The following is a 26,579-nucleotide window of genomic DNA, read 5'->3' as shown; positions in this document are numbered from 1 at the left end:
TCGGTTAAACGACCAGGCCGAGGCGGGGAGGCTGGGAGCGCAGACCAGAGGGCGCCCCACCTCCTCCTCCGGCCGCCGCGGCCCCTTTAAGACGGAAGCCACCGCGGCTGCTGGAACCGGGGAGGGGAGGGGAAAGCGGGAAAGACGAAACCATAGGCCGTGGCTCAGAGGGGAACTGGAGAGAAAAGGAACACCCCCACCATCTTCCCAGTTAACTTATCGTCTAGGAGTACGAAAAACAAGTTCTAACAGACTTTACAAGTTATTAAAATCGCCTTAGAAGCAATTCAGACTGCGGAAATCTTTTTTCCTGCCCGCCTCCCTGTGGGATTCCCCCTCCCTGCTTCCCGCCTAGTGTTCTCCAGCGTGTAAACCGTCCATTGAATTAAGTCCGAGCGGAGCGGAGCAGACCGACCCACGTCTCCAGGGCAGCGGGTGGCGAGCGTCGGCTTAAAATTTCGGCGGCCCTGAGTGCGCCACGTCCGGGGCCCACTGCCCTTCCCAGGGGCCTGAGGCGGTGGGGATAGCTAGCCTTAGCGCTTCCTCTTACTCCGCAGACCGCGCCCTTACCTGGCCGGAGCCCTTACCTGGCCGGAGGCCCTCCACTTCCGGACGGCCGGTTTCCCCCCAGGAGTCTCGGGCTGGGGATGGTCCGCTCCCGGCCGGGGCTGTCTTCGGTACCGAGCCACGCGAGAGCCGATGGCCCGCGCCAGGCGTGCGCCGGAACCTGGTGCTGCCCCGGAGATAGCAGCGGCGCGCGCGGGGGAGAACCCGGTGTCCGGGCTCCCGCGGCTCTGCACGTGTTCGCGCCAGCTGATCCCTTTACATAACCTCTTTATATAAGCCCCACCTCCGGCGGGCGCTCGGGTCAGCGGGGGCTCCTGGTGGCCCATTCCCCGGAGGCCAGTCGAGTAGCGAGCCGAACGGTTTCTGCCGAGGTCGACGGAGCAGCCGCAGACGGGGCCCAATCACAAACGAGAACAGCCAGCCTCCAAAAGTAGGCGCCAAATTCCCGCGATCCGCCGCGGCCCCCGGGTCTCCGCTGCCGCCCACGCACCGCAGCCTCCACTCTCTTCGCCTATACTGAGCGAGGATGATCTGCACTCAGTAGGCGCGTAATAAATACTAATTGGTTGACAGGATTATTCGGTTTGATGGATTTATAATAGCTTCTTCCTGGGAACCGCCCGGACTAGGTTGGAATCCACACCCGGCCTCCAATTAATCCCTTTATCTTGGGTAAATCATTTCTCAGATTGGAGCCTCATTTTCCTCTTCTGCAAAATAGGTGGACTAAGCCTTACCACTTGGGTTGCATGGATTTTTAAATATTTTGTTCACTGCTTTTGTACCCCAATGCCTATTAAATGCCCAGTATTTGTTAACTGAATCTACAGATACTTATTAAATTCCTGTAATGTGCTAGGCTCCCTTCTAAATCGCTAAAGAGCAGCGAACAACAGTTTCTACCTTAATTGAGGTTCTGTGCCATGTGAGACAAATCAAGTAGGTCACCTTGGGCAAGTTAATAACTTTCTTGTGTCTCCATTCCTCATCTGTAAGATAAGAACAGTAGTTGTAGGATTTACTGAGCTTATATTGTTAAAGCACTTAGAACAGGACAGGGTCTGCACACACAAAAAAAGGTATTATTAAAGACAAAGTATAGCTTTTGACAAGAAGTGTAATGGAGAAAAAGAATGGGCTAAAGAGTACCTGGGGATTGGGGACAGGCCATTGTGATAGTGTGATCACTTAAAGACTCTTTTATATGTAAAATTTCAAAGTTATGTATAAATTGCAAGACTAGTAAGGAATTCTCATACTTTTCAACCAGAATAACAAATTGTTATACTTTGCTATGTTCTCATTATCACGTTTCTCTTGTGTATATATGTGTGTAAAACATGAATTTTGTTTTTTTCCTAAATCATTTTAGAGTAAGTTTCAGACATCATGTCCCTTTATCACCATATGCTCTGTGTGTATTTCCTGAGAACAAGGACATTTTCGTGCATAATCTCAGTACAATTATCAAAATCAGCTATTTTAATAATATGATTCTTTTACTTAATACACCTTCCATATTTAAATTTTGCTAATTGTCCCAATAATGTCCTTTAAGATATTCCCAAGGATCCAATTGAGGATCATTTATTGCATTTAGTTGTCCTGTCTCTTTACTTTCCTTTAATCTGGAAAGACAATTACTTAGCCCTTCATCTTCCATGACCTTGGCTTTTTAAAGAGTATTGGAAAGTTATTTTGTAGATGTCCCTAAATTTGGATTTGTCTGATATTTTCTCATGATTAGATTCGGGTTATTCATTTTGTCAGGAATACCACAGGAAGTTGGGTTCTCAATGTATCACAGTGGGAGGCACATGATATTGATTTGTTCCAATGCTGGTGATTTTAACTTTGATCATTTGATTAAGGCGATGTCTGCCAAGATACTCCACAGAAAAGTTAACTATTTTTCCCTTTGTAACTATTAAGCATCTTATGGGAAGATATTTTGAGACCATCCTGTTCTTCACCAGACTTTCAGCATTCATTGATGATTCTTAAGTGGATCAATCATTATTATTATTATTATGGTTGCAAAATGGTGATTGAAAGGCCTCTGTATTGGTCTGTTAGGGCTGCCCATAATAAAATTCCAAAGACTCATGTCTTAACAGAAATTTGTTTTCTCACAGTTCTGGGGGCTAGCAGTTCAAGATCAAAGTGTTGGTAGGTTTGGTTCCGCCTGAGACCTCTATTTGGTTTACAGATGGCCTGCCTTCTGACTGTGGCTTCACAAAACCTTTCCTGGGATATCTTTTCCTCTAGGACACAAATTATATTGGATTAGAGGCCCAATGAGCTCATTTTAACTTTATCTCCAAATATGTTACATGCTGAGATACTTGGGGCTTGTGAATTTAACATGCAAATTTGGGTAGCATTTCTGAAGTTGGGTGTGAGACACAATTCAATCTATGACAGTCTCCTTGGAATATGACATCTAAGCTGAGACCTGAAGCCAGCCATGCTAAAACTAGTGGAAAGGCATTTAAGGAAGAGGGAACAAGTACAGAAGCCATGACACAGGAACAAAATTGATGTTAAACTTCAGCCAATTGGTGAGAGTGTAAAATTTGTACAATCACTTTGGGGAAAATAATCTGGCAGTTTTTTATTCATCTACCTATGACCCAGCAATTCCATGCCTATCCAAGAGAAATGAAAATGTATTTATGTTCACAAATACATCTGCATAAGAATGTTTATAGTGGCTTTTCCCATAAGAATCCCAAACTGGGCTCTGATGTTTATCAAGAAACTAGAGGCCCGATGCATGAAATTCCTGGGCGGGGGGGGGGGGGGGGGGGGTGTCCCTGGGGGGGGGTGTCCCTCAGCCCAGCCTGCACCCTCTCCAATCTGGGACCCCTTGAGGGATGTCTGACTGCCCGGTGGGATCAGGCCTAAACGGGCAGTCAGATATCCCTCTCACAATCCAAGACTGCTGGCTCCCAACTGCTCGCCTGCCAGCCTTCCTGATTGCCCCTAACCGCTTCTGCCTGCCAGCCTGATCACCCCCTAACACTCCCCTACCAGCCTGATTGTTGCCTAACTGCTCCCCTGCCAGCCTGTTTGCCCCTTACTGCCCTCCCCTGCAGGCCTGGTCCCCCCCAACTGCCCTTCCCTGCAGGCCCAGTTGCCTCCAACTTCCCTCCTCTGCCAGCCTGGTCACCCCTAACTGCCCTCCCCTGCAGGCCTGGTCCCTCCCAACTGCCCTCCCCTGCTGGCCATCTTGTGGTGGCCATCTTGTGTCCACATGGGGGCAGCCATCTTGTGTGTTGGAGTGATGGTCAATTTGCATATTACTCAGATAGGATGAATGGAGCCCTAGCCAGTTTGGCTCAGTGTGGATAGTGTCAGCCTGGTGGACTGAAGGTTCCTGGGTTCAATTCTGGTCAAGGGCAGGTACCTAGGTTGCAGGCTTGATCCCTGGTCCTAGTCAGGGCACATGCGGGAGGCAACCAATGGATGTGTCTCTCTCACATCAATGTTTCCCTCTGTCTGGCTCTCCCCCTCCCTTCCACCCTCTCTAAAAACCATTGGAAAAATACCCTATGAAATGCTGCTTGGGGGTGGGGGGAGGGAAGGAATGAAGTATTGATACAATAACATGAATGAATCAAAATAATTACACTGAGTAAAAGCAGCCAGACACAAAAGTGAACATACTGGATGATTCTAATAAACAATTCTTGAAAATGCAAAACTAGTTTGTAGTGGCATAAAGCACATCAGTAGTTGGGGTGGGAAGGCAGGGATGGAATACAGAAGTGTAGGAAACTTTTCAGGGTGATGAATTTGTTACCTTGAAATACTCGTGTGCTAATAGTTTCAAGGGACATACGCTAAAACACTTCAATACTTTCAATAGGTGCTGTTTATGTACATTAATTTTACAGCTTCACCTTAATAAAGCTATTAAAAATGGAGGAAAAAATATATATGATTCCGTTATTATAAAGTCAAGCAACACTGGACCATGGTGACAGGAATTATACCAGTGGTTATCTTTGGGGTGAGAATTGACCACTAAGGGACACAAGGCAATTTTCTGGGTGATAGCATTTTATTGTGTGCATATTATACTGCAATAAAGTTGATGTAAAAGGTGAACAAACAAAATCCTGCCACCAGGGACACCCATATCTTTACTTAGAGCTTCGAAGGACCAAAGGCTGCCTGGTGCGCAGCAGAGCTGGCCCATTGCTGCAGTCACTGGCCCTGTAGGTTGAGCAGGGCCAGTGGAGTCTCTCTCTTCTGGTTAGTTTCCTGACCTGAATTTTAAGGGAGACGGGGACTGAAGGTCTAGGATACCCACAAGGTGTGAAATCCTTTTGTATGCTGCGAGAAGGACCAGCTACTTGCAAAATTGTTGCTGGCTTGAGCATTTTTTTTTCTTCATTTTTCTTGAGTTCCAGCAGTAACCTATTCTTAGGATGGCTAATAGCCAACTTTCACTAAAGTTTTCTATCTGTCAGGCACACATATGAACAAAGAATTCTAATGCCAATCCTGTGATGTGCTTACTGTCATTAGCTCCATGTTACAGAAGAGACTGAGGGAGGAAGTCACACAGCTGGGATTTGAGCTGAGATGCTAGGCTTTTCACACCACCTGACCCTGCTCAACTCTCCCTGCTAAGCATTTTCAACAAACATGCCTATCTCCATATCCCTGGAGCCTCAGACGTGTCAGACACATGGCTGGAGCTCAATATTAAGTGACAGAAGAAATGGAGGAGAAAGGGAAGGGCAACAGTGAGGTTTTAGGCCCTTTTAGTAGGCCCCTCCCTGCCTTTGAGGGACTGACAGAGAAAATAAGGCATAATGGAATTACGTGACTCCAAGTCACCTTAGTTTTACAGAGGACAATAAAGCAGGTAAACGGCTAGCAGGGTAGGTGCTGTTTTAGAATGGATGGTTTGGGAAACCTAAGGAGGTGACCTTTGAGCAGAGACCTGCCTGAAGTAAAGGAATCAGCCAGATGCAGATTTACTAGAAGAGCATTCCGCGTCAGAGGAAAGAGTGCAGAGGCCCTACGATGGGTGCTGGGAGTAGCTATGGGAAATGAGAGAGAGAGAGAGACATGGGGGCTGCAGTGGGGGGCTGTCATGAGGCAGGGACCTGAGGACCATGGTGAAGACTTTGGGTTTGTCAAGCATTCTCAGTATTTCAAGCACGTGGTCAGTGGTGTCGTTGGAGAGAGTTGACACTCAGGACGTTATGCTAAGGACTGTTCCAGTATGAGAAGGCAGAATGGTGACTTTCTTCCCATCCACGTACTTCAGGGGGTGAGAAACAGCCTTGGGGGTGGTTCCATGGGAAAGCAGGGGGCTCTGGCGTGGGAAGGGAAGGTTGGGTGGAAGGGAGGATTGTGGGAGGATGGCAATTGGGAGGGGGCTGACTGCTCTAATGGGCAGTGAAAGGTTAGTGGGAAATGAGGCAGGGCTGGGGGCTGGAGGTGGCATGGGGTTATGGCAGGTATAGCAGAGGGAGGCAAGGGTGAGAGGGGGTGAAGGGAAGAGAAGCCGACACGGATCTAGGAGGGGGGCTTCAGAGAGCCTTGCTGGCCCAGGGACCACACTTTGACAATATTACATTACACTACACCAGTGGTCGGCAAACTGCGGCTCATGAGTTTGCCGCTCTGTTGATTAATGAGTTTGCCGACCACTGCCTTAGGGAAAAACACTTAAAAAACATTTTCATAATGTACTAATGTCTTTAACCTGAAGTCAAAACTTCTGGGTAAGGGTAATTAATGCCTTACGTAGTGGTCACGAGCCACATGTGGCTCGCGAGCTGCAGTTTGCCGACCACTGCCTACACTGTCCTTAGAGTGAGCACAAAGCTGAGGTGACTGTAGAGAATTTAGGGAGGAAGTGGAGCTATTACATAGAAAACTGAGCAAATAAGACACGAGGTGATAATTAAAGGCAACACAATAAAAATATAAGAAAAACAATCATAAACTATAATGCTCAAGAGGAAATCATATATTGTCATTACAATGTAAAATCAACACGTTTTAACCAAAAATTATGGTATAATTATTTGTGGAAACTTGGAGTGTGTGTATTGTGGGTAGAGAATAAAGAAAGGAAAGCTAACTTCTTTTTTTCTATAGCTGTAGTTAATGGAAAGGTGTAAAATTAGGATATCTTGAGGTGACATCTGTAATCAGGATTGAAGAGGCAATCACAGATTTAGGTATTGCTTAAGACTTGGGGTGGGATAGGATTTTTGTTTTAAGCCTTTTAGTAATATTTAACTTGAAGAGTAACTAATCTTAAACATTATGATTATTTGTTACTAGGGTTAAAATTAAAAGTGGGCGTGGGCTTTAGCCACCACTGGACCAGCCTGTCAGCTTGGTGGCGCTGTTCGGCTTCTGGCCATGATGGTCACCTGTTGTCCTGCATTACCTAAAAGCATCTGGAGGGTTACAAGTAGCCAGTGCCCGAATCACACCCTGGAAACACTGCACTAGAGACACTGCCTCCAGTGTGACTCAACAGAGAGGTCCTCTTGTCTACTAAACAAAGGTCCGAGTTGCAGAACCAACGATGGAAGCAAACATAGCCACCCTGTTTCAAATTTCAAAGGTGCTTCCTACCAGCCACTGAAAGGGCTCAGCAATCCCAACACGTCTTCCTCTCTCATCTGGAAATTGCATAAAAATTCTCTGTCAGGCTATATTTGCAGCAGAAAATCGGTTGCTGAGTTCTTAGCCGCTGTTTATGGTTTTTGGAAAGATAAAGGAATACATTACAGAACTAGCGGGGCAAAGTCTTTAATTCTGTAATATTAGGATATTCAGAATAAATGATCATGGAGTCTGGTTGAAATGTACACAACCGTAAGGCAACAAAGTACACTCATTGATCAAAGTGTAAAGCAATAACAGCCTTTTAGGAAGGCAATTTGATCATTCATTGTTTATTAATGTATGTTAAAATTAATGTACTTTGGCCCAGCAATTTTATCCCTAGGGTTTATCCTATAGAATACTCACCCAAGTGTGGAACAATATATGTGCAACAAGGATTTTGGTGGTCATTTGTAATAGTAAAATATTAGGAATACTCAAGTACCAGAGGCAGGGGATTAGTTACGTCCCACCACACATTTGAATATAATGTAGGAAAGCAGGCATTAGCTCTGTACTAGTATGTACTACCAGAGAACAAATATTCACTATATATTCGTACATAAAAAAGCAAATGTAAACTAGGATCTATAGTGTGACCTCATGTTTAAATATGTAAACATAATTGCTAACCTTACTTGAGTTGTGTCTCTATTTGGAGCTGTCCTAAGTGCTCTATATAGACTAAATTTATTATTCCAATAAGCCTATAGGGTAGGTCTTATGATTATCTCCATTCTTTTTGTAGAAATTGAGGCACAGACAGGTTCTGTCACTTTCTCAAGGCCATGCCACTTAGAAGGTGGAGCTTGGATTCAAACCCAGGCATATCTGATTCCAAAGCTTGTTATCTTAAACTATCACATGATACAGCCACTCTGCTTATGTACTAGTGTGTCTTTATGCAGACATAAAGGAAACATTTGGATAAATAATACTCTAGATGACAAGAAAACTCTTTAGGTGACTCACTTTCAACACTTTGTATGATTTGACCTTTTGATGTATGTCTTTTTAAAAAATATTTTTATTGATTTCAGAGAGGAAGGGAGAAGGGGGAGAGAGAGAGAGAGAGAGAGAGAGAGAGAGAGAGAGAAACATCAGGGATGAGAGAGAATCATTGATCGGCTGCCTCCTGCACGCCCCCTACTGGGGATCGAGCCTGCAAATGCCCCTGATCAGGAATCGAACAGTGACCTCCTGGTTCATAGGTCAGTGCTCAACCACTGAGCCACGCCGGCTGGGCTTTATGTTTCTGGTCCTACTGTTTGCCAGCGTGGGGACTGAGATAAACAAAACCCAGCGCATGCCATGGAGGAACTCATAGTCCTGTGATATACTGTATTCTCTCTTTTACAGATGAGGACACTGGGCACAAGGAGGTTAGGCAACTTGCCCAAGATCACACAGCTAGGAAGTAGAAGATCAGGGAATTTCAACCCAGGTTAGGTGCTTAGAAAAGCACAGCTGAGACCAGCTTGTGGTGGAACAATCATAATACAAACGGTATTAACAATCGTAACAGCACCTGTCATCACACAGGCTTTGGGAGTTTTAAGTGCTTGCACAGACCCGTCTCCGTATTAGGTGGTCCCAAATATAAAATGACCTCTCTTTTTCTCACAATGAGAAAATTGCCAAAAAGAAAATGTTAGGGGGACTGACTTGAATATATACATTCTTAAGGCCGTAGATGAAATAATCAAATGTCTATGTAGAATATTTAATTTATTATTTTAGGTATACACATACTCTCAAGATTATCAATACATTATTTAAAAATATATTTAACAAATATATTATGTATTAATAATATATTACTTTAAGAAATACTGTTTCCCCTCGCCAGGCTTGTATTTTAAAAAAACAATTTTATTCTATCTCTTCTTGTTGTGTACCTTTGATCTCAGTATTTTTATTATCACTGGGGATGGTTTTTGAATCACCCAGCTCACCTTCTAGATCACATAAATTTCAATTCTCTCTAACTTGTTTGTGAGCCATCACTTTTTGAGCCCTTATACAATGCTGTCACTGAAATATTTTATCCTCAAAATCCCAGTTCACTCAATCTTAGGACAGTATTGTTTTTCTTTTTGTCCTATTGATTTATATTTGTGATCACAACATCTTAACATTTTAATGCATTGCATTTAAAAGTCCTCTTTATAAGAAGCATGAGGCCAACCCCTCGGAATTATGACTACATCTGTGTCAAAAATGGTTTGCTCTTTTTTTTTAACCATCAATTCTATTGTTTGCTTTTTTTTTTTTTTTAACCATCAATTCTGTTACGTGGTCTTCCACAAACAGTACTTTGTTGTTTAAAATAATTGAGAGAGTCTAGGGAATATGTAAGATTCTGTGAGCTTTCCTAAGAACATAAAGATAAGGCAAGCCCTTTTTTTCTCCTTAGGGATACTTTTTGGGGAAAAACACCCGCCTTATATCCAGATATGGACCACATGTTAACCTCATCTATTAAACGTGGCAGGCGTGCCTGTACAAATCTGTGTGGTGCGTACTATCCTCACTTAACAGTAAGTTGAGACTCAGAATGAGAAGTGACTTGCTAGAGGTGTCTAGCAGGTGACAGATCTGGAATACAACTTGAATCCAAGTCGGTCTGATCCTCTCACCCCCACGTTTCTCATTAAAGCGCTGGCAAAGTTTCCAAACCACTCTCTTAATTTTGCTTGCTGGCCCTGGTTAGCACGCGGGACTGGGTTGTCAGAATGCTAACACTAATATATTATTCTTCTATTACCTTATACATGGGTAGCCATGTGCAATATTTCATAAAAAGAATGGCAAAGCAATTTGCAAAAATAAAACCAAGATGCTTAATTTTAATTTCTGGTTTTTTGTTTCAAATCCATTGAAAAACAGGCAGGTTGTTTACACCATAAATAGACACCTGGTGTCTATCTATAAGGATGCCCGGAAGGTCCTTAAGTGGTGGATCTGCTTACATTTGCTTTATTCATGGAAAGCAGTCTTTCATGTATGAAGTGGAAAGAGACAAGTGCCTTCCTCGGGAGTGCAAGGCCCCTTCCAGGGTGTGCTGCCCGCTTCCTGCGGGCTCAGGAGAGCTCATCGTGAGCATCTCTTCCCGGCTCTGCTCAGTGACATCGCCTCCACAGCTTGAAATCGGCCATGGTGGGAATATCGGAACATTGGAAATCGGCAAACCCTACAAATCAAGGCTCCTTCCATTCCCCTCTCCCTTCCCCCAAATGACTTCACCTCCCTGTGCCGTGTGAATAGTCAGGATAGTCAGGTTATTCTGAAGATTTAATGAGATAGAGCATGTAAAGCACACGGCAATGCGTCCATGTTTTTTGTTTAAATAAGTAATGCATATGCAGGGTTGAAAAAATACAACAAAAAAGGTTACAGTAAATGTAAGTTTTCTTCTCAGCCTGGACCTCCATTCCAACTCCTATCCTGAAAGGCAGCCTGTGCCTCTGAATCCTCCTGGAGATGTGCTCTGCAGAGATAAGCATGTGTACATGCATGCACGTGTATGTGTATTAAGAGCAGCACAACACAACAGTGTCCACCCTTTCGTATGTATATATTAGAGAGGTACTTACACATGTTGATCTATATCTATCTCATTCTATCTACCCATCTATCATTATTTTAAACTGGCTCTTATAGATCTTTGTGCTGTTGTTGTTAATCCTCACCTGAGCATATTTTTCCATTGATTTTTAGAGAAAGTGGAAGGGAGAGAGAGACAGAGAGAACCCCAACCAGGGCTGGGGGACCAAACCTGCAACTGAGATACATGCCCTTGACTGGAATCGAACCTGGGACCCTGCAGTTCACAGGCCAATGTTCTTTCAACTGAGCCAAACCCAGCTAGGGCTAAGTTGTTATTTTAAGGACTTCTCATTATTCCATCTCTGGGATGCAGCCAGCCCTCTGTGGGTGATATTTATGTTGTTTCCCATCTCTTGCTAGTACAAACAGTGGGCATTGAATAACCTATGTATGGCACGTAAACATGAGTGTATCTGTAGGCTCAATTCCTGGATGTGGAACCATTGGGCCAAAGGATATGGGCATTTTCCTTTCTGGTTTGATTGTCAAACCGCCTTCCAGGGGTTGTGCCAGTTTTCTCTCCAACCCATGGTGTAGGTGAGTCCTGAATCCCCACAGCCTTGGGACATTGTCCAACTTTTTGATCTGTGCCATCTGAAAGTCCTTGGCTCCAAGATAGACAAATGGTCCCCATCTTTATTACTGATGGAGAAATTCTGGCACAGGGAGGAAGGGGACTTGCCCACCACCACCCCTGTCCAGGCTTCTGCACACCAAGAGCTGGTGGGTCCAGATTGAGACTGACGCCATCAGCATGAACTCTGCCTTGCAGGCTCTCCATCATCCCTGTTTTCCTTGACTGAAATTTCTCAGGAACATTAAGGGTCAAGAGGCTGAGAAACTCCAGTGCACTGGGAAGCTTCAGGACAACTGTTCCCTATAGCTCCACAGAATCGGCTTTCTGAAACACCGGCCTGTCATCTCACTCTTTAAAACTTTCTGTGTAAGAGAAGCATCGAACAGGCTGTCAAACTTCAGAGGGAAGGTAGGGGAGGGGGGATAGGAGATCAACCAAAGGACTTGTATGCATGCATATAAGGCATAACCCATGGACACAGACACTAGGGGGGTGAGGGCATGTGCTAGGGGGTGGGGGTGGCTGGGGAGAGGTCAATGGGGGGAAAAGGAGACATATGTAATACTTTAAACAATAAAGAATTAAACTAAATTTTATTCTTCTTCTTTTTTTATTGTTTAAAGTATTACATGTAGTAGTACATATATCTCCTTTTTTCCCCCCAATTGACCTTCCCCCAGCCTCCCCTACCCCCTGTCGCATGCCCTTATGTCCCCCCCTCTCAGTGTCTTGTGTCCATTGGTTATGCTTATATGAATGCATACAAGTCCTTCGGTTGATCTCTTTCCCCCCTTCCCCAACACTCCCCAGCCTTCCTGCTGTAATTTGACAGTCTGTTCGATGCTTTACTGCCTCTGTATCTATCTTTTTGATCATCAGGTTATAATGTTCTTTATTTTCCATAAATGAGTGAGATTATGTGGTATTTTTCTTTCATTGCCTGGCTTATTTCCCTTAATATAATGCTTTCCAGATCCATCCATGCTGCTGCAAATGGTAAGAATTCCTTCTTTTTTATAGCAGCGTAGTATTCCATTGTGTAGATCTACCACAGTTTTCTAATCCACTCATCTTAAACTAAATTTTAAAAAAGCTTTCTGTGTATTGACCTGTTTTATAGGTGCCTTTTTATTGAAAGAGAAAATGTAAAATCCGAAAAAACAAAAAAACCTTTCTGTGGCTCCAGGATCACCTGGGAACTGGTTGAAAATGCACATTTTGGGCCTATCCGCAGACCTACTGGGTCAGATCCCCTGGAGGTGGAGCTCATTAATTGGGATTCGACAAACCCTCAGATGATGCCATGTGCCCAAATCTGAGAACCATTGATTTACAGAACAAAGTGGCCCTTCCACCCTGTGGCCCCAGCCCACCTTCCCTACTCTATTTCCTCCCCTCTCTCACAACTTCTAGACACACCTAGCTACTGGCTTCTTCTCTAACCTCCCTCTGCTTTTTCACCTCTGCGCTCAGGGCAGGAACTTAGAGTTGTCTCCCAATTTCTTATAGAGCAATAGAAACTCAAATATTTAAACTGCATTTCCCAGCCGAAACCGGTTTGGCTCGGTGGATAGAGCGTCGGCCTGCGGACTGAAGGGTCCCGGGTTCGATTCCGGTCAAGGGCATGTGCCTTGGTTGCGGGCACATCCCCAGTGGGAGGTGTGCAGGAGGCAGCTGATCGATGTTTCTCTCTCATCGATGTTTCTAGCTCTCTATCCCTCTCCCTTCCTCTCTGTAAAATATCAATAAAATATATTTTAAAAAATAAATAAATAAACAAACTGCATTTCCCAGCCTCCTTTGCAACTACGTTCTGGTCAGTGGGATGTGTAAGGTGTGCATCTCCTGAGTTGGGCCCTTTTAAGGAAGCAGCATGGCCCTAACTGGTTTGGCTCAGTGGATAGAGCGTCGGCCTATGGACTGAAAGGTCCCAGGTTCGATTCTGGTCAAGGGCATGTACCTTAGTTGCGGGCACATCCCCAGTAGGAGGTGTGTAGGAGGCAGCTGATCAATGTATCTCTCTCATTAATGTTTCTAACTCTCTCTCCCTCTCCCTTTCTCTCTGTAAAAAAGCAATAAAATATATTTTTAAAAAAATAAAGGAAGCAGCATGCCCATTCTTCTGCTTGCCCACTTCCGCTGGCTGGGATGCAGACGTGATGGTTTCGGATCATGTAAACAGATGAGGGCAGGGCCTCAGGTGGGCTGGAGCAGGAGGAGGGAAGGGGTGTGGGCCACTGTAGGAGCCTTAGACCATTTAAGCGTAGACGTGATAATAGAAAGAAAGAAATTTCCATTTTATGCAGCACACTGTTACTTGTTGCTGTGTGAATACAATTGACTCTCTCTCTTTCCTAGCACAATAACCTCTGGCGTGCTGTTCCTACCTGCCTGGCAATGGCCTTCTCCTGCCTTCCAAGGACTTAATCGAATGCACCTCCTCTCCCTGGTCCAAGGAGAGGTGATTTCTCTCACCAGGTGCTCATTTCAGTTCAGAGTCCTTGTTGCGCCAGCGTGGAATCATTTCCCCACTTAGCGCAGGAGCTCCGTGAGGCAGGGACTGAGCTTTGTCACTTCAGAATGTTCCACAGGTCTGGCTCAATGTCTGACACAGAGTCAATACCAACATTTTTCAGTGGCAATTTTAAGCGAGCCTGTGCATTTTTCTATGCTCCCTGCTAAATTGTGCTTTGATGAATACCTCAGATGAGAACTGAGAACCAATTTGTAATCTGGAAGGCGGCTAGAAACTATTTTCCTCCTCCCAGAGCTGCAGTGGGCGCAGTGGGCGCAGTGGGCTGAGACTGGCCACTAATGAGTGCTTTGGAGATCACCTAGGGGCAGTGGGTCGGCAAACCGCAGCTCGCGAGCCACATGCAGCTCTTTGGCCCCTTGAGTGTGGCTCTTCCACAAAATACCACAGCCTGGGCGAGTCTATTTTGAAGAAGTGGCGTTAGAAGAAGTTTAAGTTTAAAAAATTTGGCTCTCAAAAGAAATTTCAATCGTTGTACTGTTGATATTTGGCTCTGTTGACTAATGAGTTTGCCGACCACTGACCTAGGGAGTTAGGAGCACAGGAAAATAAATCAGGAGAGAAGAATTTATCATGTCACTGCACAGCCCACTGAGCCCCTTCCTCCCCATGCTTGGTCTGGATGGTGTGGAGAGGCCTCAGAGTCAAAACTTGTGAGGGCCCAGCCATTGTGGCTCAGTGTTTGAGCGTCAACCTATGCGCCAGGCGGTCACGGTTTGATTCCTGATTGGGGCACATGCCTGGGTTATAGGCTCAATCCCCAGTAGGGGGAGTGCAGGAGGCAGCAATCAATGATTCTCAGCATTGCTGTTTCTATCTCTCCCTTTCCCTTCCTCTCTGAAGTCAAGAAAAAAAAAAAAAAAAAAAAAAAAAACAAACGTGAGGAATTGTGACACAGTGAGACCTTTCTCAAAAGGCTACTCAGTCATTCATGTTTCATGCCCCAGGAGCCTCCTGGTTTCTCAGAACAATGTTTGTTCCATGGGATCAAGCTATACAGAACACTCTGACCTTTATTCTGACTCAGAACTAAAAGTAAAAGTCTAAAGCAATATACTGACAACCAGATTTGGCAACCTCTCTCTCTCTCTCTCTCTCTCTCTCTCTCTCTCTCTCTCTCCCACACATACCTCTCTCTCTCAGCTACCAAGTCATTAATATTCCATTGGTTCATCAAACATTTACTGGCTATCGGCTTTATGCCAGGCACTGTACATGCTCTTGGAACAGAGATGAAAAAAGTGCTGTCCCCGTCCTCTTTCACTAAGTGCACGAGCAGAGGTGTGGATGAATAATCCGATAACACAGGAGTTTCCAAAGTGTGGTCCCAGGATGCCTGTGGGGATCTCTGAGACCCTTTGAGGAGATGGGTATTACTTTCAGAATAATACTAAGACAGTACTTGCCTCTTTTACCCAGTTTTTCATGTGTGTACCGTGGACTTTTCCAGAGGCAGCATGATGTGTGATAGCACAGCATACTATACCGGTAATGTAGAAGCAGACCTGAAATCCAGTTGTCTATGAAGCCCGACATTAAAGAGATTTGTAAATTTGTAAAACATTGTCCCTCTTCTCACTGTTTGGTGTGGTTTTTTTTTTTTGAAAAATGTACTTATTTTTTGTAAAATGTTTTGTTTATATTAACATATAATGGGTTGATTATCATTTTAAAAATAAGTTAATACATACTTTAGAACTGTCTCCATTTTAATTTCTAACATAGTAAATACTGATTGATATTAAACACAAACAAAATCTCTTTGCAGTCCTCAATACTTTTTTTAAAATTTTCATTTTGAGACCATTGTAGGTTCACATGCAGTTGTAAGAAATAATACAAAGAAATCCTGTATACCCTTCATCCAGTTTTCCCCAGTGGTGACATCCTGCATAACTGTAGTATAATATCAAAACCAGGAAATTGCCAGTGATACAATTCACCCTTCTTGTCCAGATTTCATCAATTTTATGTGTGTGTGTGTGTGTGTGTGTGTGTAATTCTATGAAACTATCATTTGTGTAGATTTGTGTGACTACCACCAAGGTCAAAATACAGAGCAGTTTTATCACAAGGATCCTCATGCTACCCTTTTGTAGCCACAGCCACCTCCTTCTCTCTCCCCTCTTGAATCCCTGTTTTCCCCTCTATAATTTTGTCCTTGCAAGAATGTCACATGAATGGAATAGTAGATTATGTAACCTTTTGAGATTAGCTTTTTTTCACTCAGCATAATTCGCTTGAGATCCATCCACATGGGTGCATGTAACAATAATGCATTCCTTTCTGTGGTTGAGTAGTGTTCCACAGTATAGACGCCTCACATTTTGCTTCATCTTGTTTCTGATTTCTGGCTATTACGAATAAAGTTGCTATGAACATTTATGTACAGGTTTCTGTGTCTATATATGTTTTCACTTCTCTGGGTCAAATGCTGCAAATCCAGTTGCTGGGTAGTATGACAAGCACGTTTTTAATTTTGTAAGAAGTCGCTGTACCTTTTCCCTGAGTGGCTGTACCATTTTACTTTCCTACCACCAGTGTATGAGTGGTCTGGTATCTCTGCATCCTCACCAGCATTAGATGTTATCACTAATTTTTAAAAAAAATTTTAGACATTCAAATAATTGTGATATCTCACTGTGATTTTAATTTGCATTTTCGGATGGCTACTGATGTTGAAAATATTTTCATATGCTGATTTGCCAGCTTTATGTCCTTTTCAGTGCATGTCTGTTCATGTCTTTTGCCCATTTTGTAATTGGATTGTTTGTTTTCACTCTTGAGTTTTGAGACTTCTTTAATGTATTCTAGAATGTCCTTTGTTAGAAGTAGTTTGCAAATATTTTCTCCCAGTGTTTTTGTCCTCTTCACAGGGTCTTTTTCAGAGCAAAAGGTTTTCATTTTGAATGATTCAACTTATCTCTTTTTCCGTTCTTTTATGGATTCTGCATTTGGTATCTTCAACCAGCCCCAGGATCTGAAGAATTTCTCCTATGGTTTTTTTTCCCCTGAAAGTTTTATAGTGCTATATCCTATATAATAAAGAGGTAATATACAAATTGACCCTCATGCCCTCACAAGATGGTTGCCTACGACCAGGCCAGCAGGGGGGTTAGTGAGGGACGACCAAATGACTGAACAAGCAGGCTGCGTGGGGCGACCAGGCCAGCAGGGGGGTTAGTGAGGGATGACCAAACAACTGAACAAGCAGGCTGCATGGGACAACCAGGCCAGTGGCAGGGGGAGGGCCATGAGGGGTGACCAAGCTGGCAGGGGGGGCAGTTGGGGGCGACCAGGCCAGCAGGGGGGGCAGTTAGGGGTGATCAGGCCGGCACGCAGAGGCAGTGAGGGGCAATCAGGCCAGCAAGGGGGGGGGCAGTTAGGGGCGACCAGGCAAGCAGGCAGGTGAGTGATTAGGAGCCAGCGGTCCAAGATTGTGAGAGGGATGTCTGACTGCCAATTTAGGCCTGATCCCCGGGATCTGGTCTAACCCGGCAGTCAGATATCCCCCGAGGGGTCCCGGATTGGAGAGGGTTCAGGCTGGGCTGAGGGGACCCCCCCCCCATGCACAAATTTCATGCACCGGGCCTCTAGTTTTTACATATAATCCTTAATCCATTATGAATTAACTTTTTGTATAATTTGTAAAGTTTAGATTAAGGCTCATTTGCCTGTGAATGTCAGTAATTTCTAAGGGACCCTGGAACCAAAAATTTGAAAACTACCAATAGGTGTATGAGGTACTTCCAAGACAGGTGTGTGCAAAGTGCCATGGGAAGGTTAGCTTTGAGCAAGGCAGTTCTAGAAGACTTCCCAGAGGAGGTGACATTGGAGTTCTGCTTTGGAGAATGATTAGAATTTTACCAAGCAGAGGAGAAATCTTGTTTACTTTTCTCCATCCTCCATAGCCAGTGATATTCTCAGTGAGGAGGTTCATTTTGAAAGAGGAGAATAAAGAGAAGGACCTAGGACTCAGGCAGACCTTGGTTGAAATTCTTCTTAAATAGCTAAGTTACTTACCTTTTTAAAGCCTCAGTTTTCTTATCTGTAAAATGGGGGAAATAATTCTTTCTTTTCGAGGAAACTGAGGATTAAATGAGAAAACTATGCAAACTGGCAGACATGGTCCCTGACACACGGTAGGCACTCAAAGAATTACCTTCTCTCCCCTTTCATGGTTTCCTTGACCTTTTCTCCATGCTACGAAGTGAGACCCATCCTTTGATGTTCAGCCTTTATTTGATTTCATTCTTTCCCCCGCTACTGCTCTAACTGAGTGATTCTTGATGTATCAACCACCACAAAGCAGATACTCAATATTTTGTTGTGGAGCGCTTCTTAAAATACAGATTGCAGAACTTTTGATTTAGTGGGTCTGGTTTAAGACCCAGAATTTGTGTTTTTAACAAATTTCCAGGGGGATGCTGACGCGTCTGGTCCGCAGACCACACCGAGAACCACTCACTGCTCTAGCCATTTCCAATAGCTGTCTCAATAGACTGTATGGAAGTCAAGATATTCACTTTCCACATGTAATAGGTTCTCAAGGAAATGGCTTATTGTGTTTGTGTTTCAAAATTCACAGAAAACTCCACTGGGAAGACTTCTGGTTTTAAGATGGCTGGGTTTTGTTTTGTTTTTAATTGCAGTAAAAGACACATACCATGAAATTTACCTTCTTAACCACCTTTAAGTGTATGGTGTAGTAGTGGTAAGTGTACTCAAGGATGGCTGGGTTTTGTTCCTATCTTGTTCTCTTCCCGTTAAACCCACTCCAAACAATAAGGAGAAACTGCAACGCCCTCTCCATCTTCGGTGAAACCAGGAGTACATCTCTGACCCTGAAACAAGAAATGAAGACAGGAACTGGGTCGGGAATGACAAACAATTTGGCAGCATGGAGGAGGGCCAACTATCCTGACTAAGGAGGCCCATATATTGCATATATTGAGGAACAGCCAAGTCACCCCAGAATCCCAGAAGGCTGAGGAATGGGCAGAACCAGGCATTTCAGGAGGTGGCGGTAAAGCAGGTTCCAAAACAGTAGGATTGACTGAGGTCTTCGTCATAGCGAATTTTGACCTCATGTAGTCAGACACTTCTCTCCTCAGAGGACACCAAGTGGTTAATCTCTGGAGAATTTGAACCAGAGAGCGTCCAGATTTAGCAATCACAGTCCCAGCACAGGGGGAAGGTGGAGGTGTGGTGGGGGCTGAACTAGACACTAAAAAGCTGCACCCTAAATGATGACACCCCAGGCTATTCCTAGCAGAATCCAGAATATCTACATGTAGGCTCATTAAGCAGCATTCTCCCCACTCCCAACAGTGGACTGGAGCTTCATTTTATGAAGAAACCCAACAGCCCCAGAGAAAAGGCCTGCAGTCATGACATTTGGGGCTTCTCGTGAAGTCAGTTGCACTACGGTGAAACCCATGGGTCGTCAATCCCATCCTGGCCGGCAAAGTCAGCTTGTACTCGCCTCGCTTTAACTGGAGCGCCTTTTCCTTTCCGGTAGAGTTCATTCCTAATTTACTTTCCAGGCTCATCTGAAAGAGAAGGTTTTCCAGAAAAATCCTGACCCCGCCCCCCCCCCCCCCCCACCACCAACGTCCGTCTGGGTTGGGTGACGCCTTGGTACCTCCCCAGACCTGTGCACACCCCCCTCGTCTCCTTAAGAGGGACGTGCCTGCTGCCTCTGTATGCAAAAGCCCTTCTTCTCCCAACAGCCTGGCTGCAGAGCCCAGTGATAATTTCTGGCAGCACCTGCTTGCCCAGTCTCGGGATAAAGTGCTTATTAATGGGACTGAGAGCTGGGCTGGTAGGTAGTTGGGAGTAAATCAGCTTAGGCCTTTGAATTATACTTCAAAGCTCAGCAGAAGGCAGAGCGAGCTGTCTGAAAAAAGAAAAAGGGGAAGACAGAGCAATTACTAAAACTCTGTTTGGCTCTGTTTTTAGGTTACCCAGTAGGGCTGAGCTTACTGATCGATGCTCTTCGGAATACTATGAACTTGAACTTGAACTTGAACTTGGTCAAGGGAATTGGAGGTCAAGGCAACACCCTGACTCTTTGATTCAGCACCAGATGCTAGCATCTGTCAGGAGAAGGGTGTGAGGTGTGTAAGTCAGTTCAGCCCTAATCTACATGCTAAGTGGAATAGACATTATTTGAGGACCACCCTGCATCTGGTGGTCCCCTTTGCTTTCTTTGGAGAATTCCTCATTTTATGAGTCTTCATGGGAGGAAAAGACCACTTCATTTCTGTTAACAGGTTGTAAGCTCTAACATTAAAAAAAAAAAATTGTTAGGATTTCCATCTTTCTGCTTATATTACCTACTAGAGGCCTAGTGCACGAAATTCATGCATGGTGGCGGGGGGGGGGGGTCACCTCAACCCAGCCTGCACCCTCTCCAATCTGGGACCCCTTCGGGGGGGATGTCCGACCACCGGTTTAGGCCCTATCCCTGGGATCGGGCCTAAACCGGCTGTCAGACATCCCTCTCACAATCTTGGACTGCTGGCTCCTAATCGTTCACCTGCCTGCCTGCCTGGTCACCCCTAATGCACCCTCCCTGTGCCATTCTGATCGCCCCTCACTGCCTCTGCATGCTGGTCTGATTGCTCCTAACTGTCCCCCGCTGCTGGCCAAGTTGCCCCCAATTGCCCCCCCCCACTGGCCTAGTTGCCCCTCACTGCCCCACCTGCCAGCCTAATTGCCCCCAACTGCCCCCCCTGCCAGCCTCGTCGCCCCCAACTTCCCCCCCCCCAAACAGGCTGATTGCCCCATGCAGCCTGCTTGTTCCGTCATTTGGTCGTCCCTCACTAACCCCCCTGCCAGCCGGGTCACCCCATGCAGCCTGCTTGTTCAGTCATTTGGTCGTCCCTCACTAACCCCCCTGCCAGCCGGGTCGCCCCATGCAGCCTGCTTGTTCAGTCGTTTGGTCGTCCCTCACTAACCCCCCTGCCGGCCTGGTCGTAGGCAGCCATCTTGTGAGGGCATGAAGGTCAATTTGCATATTACTGCTTTATTATATAGGATCTGTTTATGCATATCGTTTACTTTTCCCATCAGAGCTCTTAGCATATTAATCATAATTATTTTAAATTTTCAATCTGATAATTCCAACATCCCTGCTATACCAGAATCTGGTTCTGATATTTTCTCTGTCTCTTCAAGCTGTTTTTCCTTTTAGTGTGCCTTGTAATTTTTTGTTGAAAACCATACTGCATAAAAGGAACTCGGGCCCGGCTGGTGTGGCTCAGTGGTTGAGTGTCAGTCCATAAACCAGGAGGTCACAGTTTGATTCCCAGTCAGGGGACATGCCCAGGCAGAGGGCAGCCTATCGATGATTCTCTCTCATCATTGATGTTTCTATCTCTCCCTCTCCCTCTCCCTTTCTCTCTCTGAAATTAAAGAAAAAAGAAAAAGAAAAAAAAAAAAGGAAAGGAACTCTGGTAACTGGGCCTGTGGTGATGCGGAGGTAAGGTGTAGGGGGAGGGGAAGCGTTCTGTCCTCTGATTAAGTCTGTCTGTTGGTGATCCTGTGTCCTCGGGGCTGTGAACTTCACAAGCGCCTCTCAGTTTTTCCCTCCCTCGGAGGGACAGGGTGGCTGTCCAGGCCTGGAGGTGGGCGTGTACTTCCTTCCCCCCAGGTCAGCTGAACTCTGATAAAGCCCCATTAGGTGAATAGTTTCTCCCGAGAGCAGGCCTTGTTAAGGACAGAATGCTGTGGTGTATTTCAATGTATAGTGTATTTCCTCTCCCGCTACCAGAAGCATGGAAAGATTTTTTTCCATATTCAATGAAATCCCAATATTTATTGTGAGAACCTGGTTAAGCTCCTGGAGGTAAAACTCACAAAAGTGTGGGGCTTCCCATGTCACGGTCCCCCTGAGTTTTTATCTCTTGGTCTTATTTACACAGAGCCTCCAGGACTTCAACAATTACAATTCAGGCTTTCCTACCCTGGCACTGGTTCCAGTGGAGGCTTCCGCTCCAGTAAGTTGTGATTCTGTATATCCACCTTCAGTCTCTCTAATTTTGGAGGTGGCAGTTTGCCCCGTGACCTCACTCTTACAGATCTAAGAAGAGTTGTTGATTTTTCAGTTGACTCAGCTTCTTACTTGTTAGGACAGAGGGACAACTTCCAAGTTGAACTAGAAACCGGAAGTCAGTGATTTTTTAAAAACATCTTTCTCATCATTGTAAAATATACATAAGACTGGTCATTTTAACCATTCCTGAGTGTTCAATTCAGACATTAAATACATTCACATTGTTGTGCGACCATCACCCCCATCCATCTTCAGAACTTTCCCATCACCCCAAACTGAAACTCTGTACCTATTAAACAATAAAATCCCCATTATGTACATGATAACTTATATTATTGACTAGAGGCCCGGTGCACAAAATTCGTGCACTCGGTGGGGGGGCAGTTCTCTCAGCCCAACCTGTGCCCTCTCGCAGTCCAGGAACCCTCAGGGATGTCTGACTGCCACTGCACTCGCCAGCCATGAGCCCGCCTTCTGGCTGAGCAGCGCTCCCCCTGTGGGAGCGCACTGACCACCAGGGGACAGCTCCTGTGTTGAGCGTCTGCCCCCTGGGGGTCAATGCGCGTCATAGCGACCAGTCGTTCCGCTGTTTGGTCAATTTGCATATTAGCCTTTTATTATATAGGATTGTTGATACTGTCATTATTATTATTATGTAGTGAACAACAGTAATTGTTCTATTAGGACATTGGGCATCATTCTCAAAGACATGCATGGGATGGGGCACCATGACATTTAAGAAAGGGGCTGGTGGAATCAACAGGTATATTTACGGAGCATCCCTCATGGGGAAAAACTGGGGGCTGAGTGTGGTGTTGATGTTCATTCAAGTCAGAGCTACGCCAGCTGCCCAGAAAAATCCATTCTAAACGGGCACATTTATCAGGGTAAATGTCCTGAGTCCACACTGACTTTGTTTCACTGGTTTTGTTTTATTGTTTCATTTCGCCCAGGAACCTTGGAGCTCTCAGAGATGAATGGGAAGATTCCATGAGCTAATCTCATTTCCAAATGTAATTGGCACTTGAATTACCAAGCTCTGCTTCCAAAGGCTGGGCTCACAGAGCCATCCATCCTCCCTCCATCGAGGTGGGCCAGCGTGCCCCTGTGATGCGTGTTCACTGCTCCAGCAACGGAGAAGCAGTGGAGCTGGTACAACCTTTTGGAAGGCAACGTGGCAGTAAGTGTAAAAATTTTATATTTGCAGAACCGTCAGCCCCACAATTTCATTTCATGGATTTAATTCCTCTCAAAGAAGTAATTGGACAAGTGGGTAAGGACGTTTGTACAGAGATGTTCTATGCAGCTTTGTTTATAATTGTGAAAAACTGGAAACATTCTAACTGTCCAACAATACAGGACCATTTACATTAAGTATGGCACACTAAAGGGCTTATTTACTATGTAACTGTTGCCAGAGACGAGGCAGAGTTGAATGTAAGGAAAAACCTCCACAGTATCCAGGCAGAGTCTGTTTCCCAGTAGAGTGACTGTCAGATTATGATACCCAAACTTAATAGTGTATATGTGTCTCTCAATAACAATGCTTTTGGGGCAAATGTTTATATTAAATTATGTCTATACCCCTAAAATTCAATAGGACGGTTTAAACAAAATTACTTGGGGAACAAAGTTTCACATTATATCCCAAATGAAATTGGTAGGTCAGAGGAACATGTAGAAGTGTGGAAAAATCAGTTGCGTGACCCAGACCGTCTAGTACCAGCCAGACTGGCTGATGAATGTGGGGGAAGTCACGGGTGACACTTCCAGGAAAGCTTTTATAGAAGGAACAGACCCCATTTTCTTGCCTCCTTTGGCCTTTTTTGCCCCTTCCTGCCTGGAATATTGATGTGTTGCCTGGAGGTGCAGCAAACATCATGCAACTATGAGGCTACAAAAGCCGAAGATGAAAGTCTCTGCACTCTGGCAGAGAGGAAAGGAGGCAAGAGAAGGCGTGCCCAGGACACCTTGTTACACGAGACATACTGTATAAGCCTTTTATGGTTTACATCTCTTTTCTCATGTCTTCTGCCATATGCTTCCAAACGCTTTCCTGATACAGCTGTTGTTTTTAGTTTCCCTTCTTCAAAGTAAATGATAAAAATATTCCATGTACTAATCAATATAACTGGATGAAACAAATAAAAAGATACAATAAAACGTCAACTGTGCTAGCAAAGGGTTGTGCACCTCGCTGTTTCCAGCAGCAAGAGAGGCCAATAAGCAAATATTTAACAACCAATTTAACTGCTGATGATGTGGAAGTAATGCTAAGCATCTTACATCGCAACATGATAGTTTTAAAAAACATACACATACACACATTGTACTGAGTTTTAGTAAAATTTCAGGAAATTGGTTTAGGGTTTTGAGCTAATGTGTATATAATACTCCCTATTTAATATAATGGAAATAGGCTTCCTTTTGGCATTTTCATTAAGAACATCTTAATGAAAATGTTAGGGCCCAATTAGTAATATTAAGTGGAATATGCCAGGTCTGGGAGGGGATCCTACTGCCTTAAGACCAATCCCTATCTCCACTGGTCTCCAGGTCCAATTCCACCTTTTCCCTCCCCCAGAGCCCAAGATCCATCCACCTGCTGATCCTTGCAGCCTCCTCCCTCCAACTCGACCCTGACCACATTTGGCACAGCCTCTGGACCCCTCCTTCCCTTTTCCAGTATTTCCTCCTTCTGCCCCCCGGCACCCCAGACTGTGGAGTGTAGGTACTTTTTAGGTTCCCAGCTGGACCCCCTCAACTGCCTCATCAGTTCCGAGTCCTCCCCCCACAGATGATCTCCCTCAGCAACCATATGGAGGGCTGGGAGCAAACCAGCAATAAATGTATGATTGCAATAGAAGTAAAAAACAAAACAAAACACACACACACACACACACACACACACACACACACCACTAAGTTGAAAAACACACACACACACACACACACACACACACACACACACACACCACTAAGTTGAAAAGCACGTTATAAACACGCATGCTGCTGTCCTGTATAGAGGCAGAAAGGTGTGAAGGTCCCACATCCCGCGTGGTTCAGGGTTCGGGCTCTGGAAGAGGGAGGTGTTGCACGCAAATGAAAGAGACAAGACAAGAAATAATTTGGAAATATTGGGGGACCAGGTGGGAGCCCAGCTCAAGAGGAAGGACTCCACCTGGGCACCAGTCTTGCCATCCTTTTATTCAATTTGGGATCCACCTATAGCCCTTAGGCAGGCAATTTCCAGTAACAGGCAGACTTATCAGTAAGGATTTACATGACTGTCTGGTAGGGAAGTTGCTTCAGCTACCATTGTCTGGACTAAACAGTGGGTGTACAGCCCTGACCTTTGCCAGAGCTCAAGGTTCACCAGCCTTCTGGGTTCCTTGTCCATACCTCTCTGTTAGTGAAGACAATGGGAGGCTTCCTGCAGAAAGGCCTTAAGCATGTTCCTCTTTGAGGGAAACTGTACCAGAATCTCACCAGATTTCCCCTCCTTGCTCATAGCAAGAGTTGGGTCATGTGAGTTGTTTTTCTTTCCTTTCCTTTCCTTTCTTTTCCTTTCCTTTCCTTTCCTTTCCTTTCCTTTCCTTTCCTTTCCTTTCCTTTCCTCTCCTCTCCTCTCCTCTCCTCTCCTCTCCTCTCCTCTCCTCTCCTCTCCTCTCCTCTCCTCTCCTTTCTTTTCCTTTCCTTTCCTTTCCTTTCCTTTCTTTCCCCTTAATCCCTTTATGTTTTCACCTAGCCTCACAACCCTCTCCCCTCTGACAGCTATCAGTCTGTTCTCTGTATCTATGAGTCTGCTTCTATTTTGTTTGTTAGTTTATTTTGTTCATTAGATTCCACATGTAAGTGAAATCATATAGAATTTGTCTTTCTCTGACTGGCTTATTTCACTTAGCACAATACTCTCCAGGTCCATCCATGCTGTCACAAAAGGTAAGATTTCCTTCTTTTTTTTTTTTTTTTTTTTTTTTTACAGCCTAGTAGTATTCCATTGTGCAAATGTACCACAGCTTTTCTATCCACTCATCTATTGATGGGCACTTGGACTATTTCCAAAAATTGGCTATTTATGTATAAAAAAGGCTAAGTGACTGACCATACATCTGTCTGACCGTCTGACCAACTGGCTGGTATGTATGACACACACTGGCAATTTAAAAATAAATGTTGACTCCCACAGGTGCAATACATATAAAGCTCTAGCTGGCACATGTGAAAGGCTAAGTGACTGACCATATGTACCTCCAACCATCTGTCTGACCATCCGATCAGCCAGCTGGCCAGTACATATGACGCTCACTGGCAATTTAAAAATAAACTTTCACAAAAAAATAAAAATAAAAATAAACTTTCACTTGCGCATGCACGATACATATAAAGCTCTTGCTGGCGCCGATCACAGGCGTGTGTTTTGATCTGTCATTGTCGATGGTGAATTTGGTTGTTTTTGTTGACATTCTGAAGCTGAAAGAAAGCAGCGATTTTCACACCTATTTGAGTGACGATTCCATCGATTCAACGGATGATGCTGAAAAGAAAAATTTTCCCATCGAATTTCTTAAGAGTATTACTCCTTC

At 44.7% G+C, this 26,579-nt stretch overlaps 1 protein-coding gene and 1 long non-coding RNA gene across 2 annotated transcripts in view; one reads left to right on the top strand and one right to left on the bottom strand.

Moving 5' to 3' along the window:
• Positions 1–2,673, bottom strand: part of STK35 (serine/threonine kinase 35) — a 42,993-nt gene extending 40,320 nt beyond the window's left edge. Inside the window, exon 1 of the mRNA XM_080683010.1 lies at positions 588–2,673. Coding sequence (XP_080539136.1) covers positions 588–893 — 306 coding nt within the window. The 5' untranslated portion in view covers positions 894–2,673. The remainder of the gene's footprint in view (positions 1–587) is intronic.
• The window catches only part of LOC308255500, a 60,996-nt gene that overhangs the window by 790 nt on the left and 33,627 nt on the right, over positions 1–26,579 (top strand). The window contains exons 2-4 of the long non-coding RNA XR_013961357.1: positions 21,863–21,937; positions 22,947–23,173; positions 25,979–26,132. This is a non-coding gene — a long non-coding RNA (uncharacterized lncRNA). The remainder of the gene's footprint in view (positions 1–21,862; positions 21,938–22,946; positions 23,174–25,978; positions 26,133–26,579) is intronic.

This window comes from Plecotus auritus (genome assembly GCF_963455305.1).
Source record: "Plecotus auritus genome assembly, chromosome: 8".
Lineage (NCBI taxonomy): Eukaryota > Metazoa > Chordata > Mammalia > Chiroptera > Vespertilionidae > Plecotus > Plecotus auritus.
This window is presented reverse-complemented; position numbering and strand designations above follow the sequence as displayed.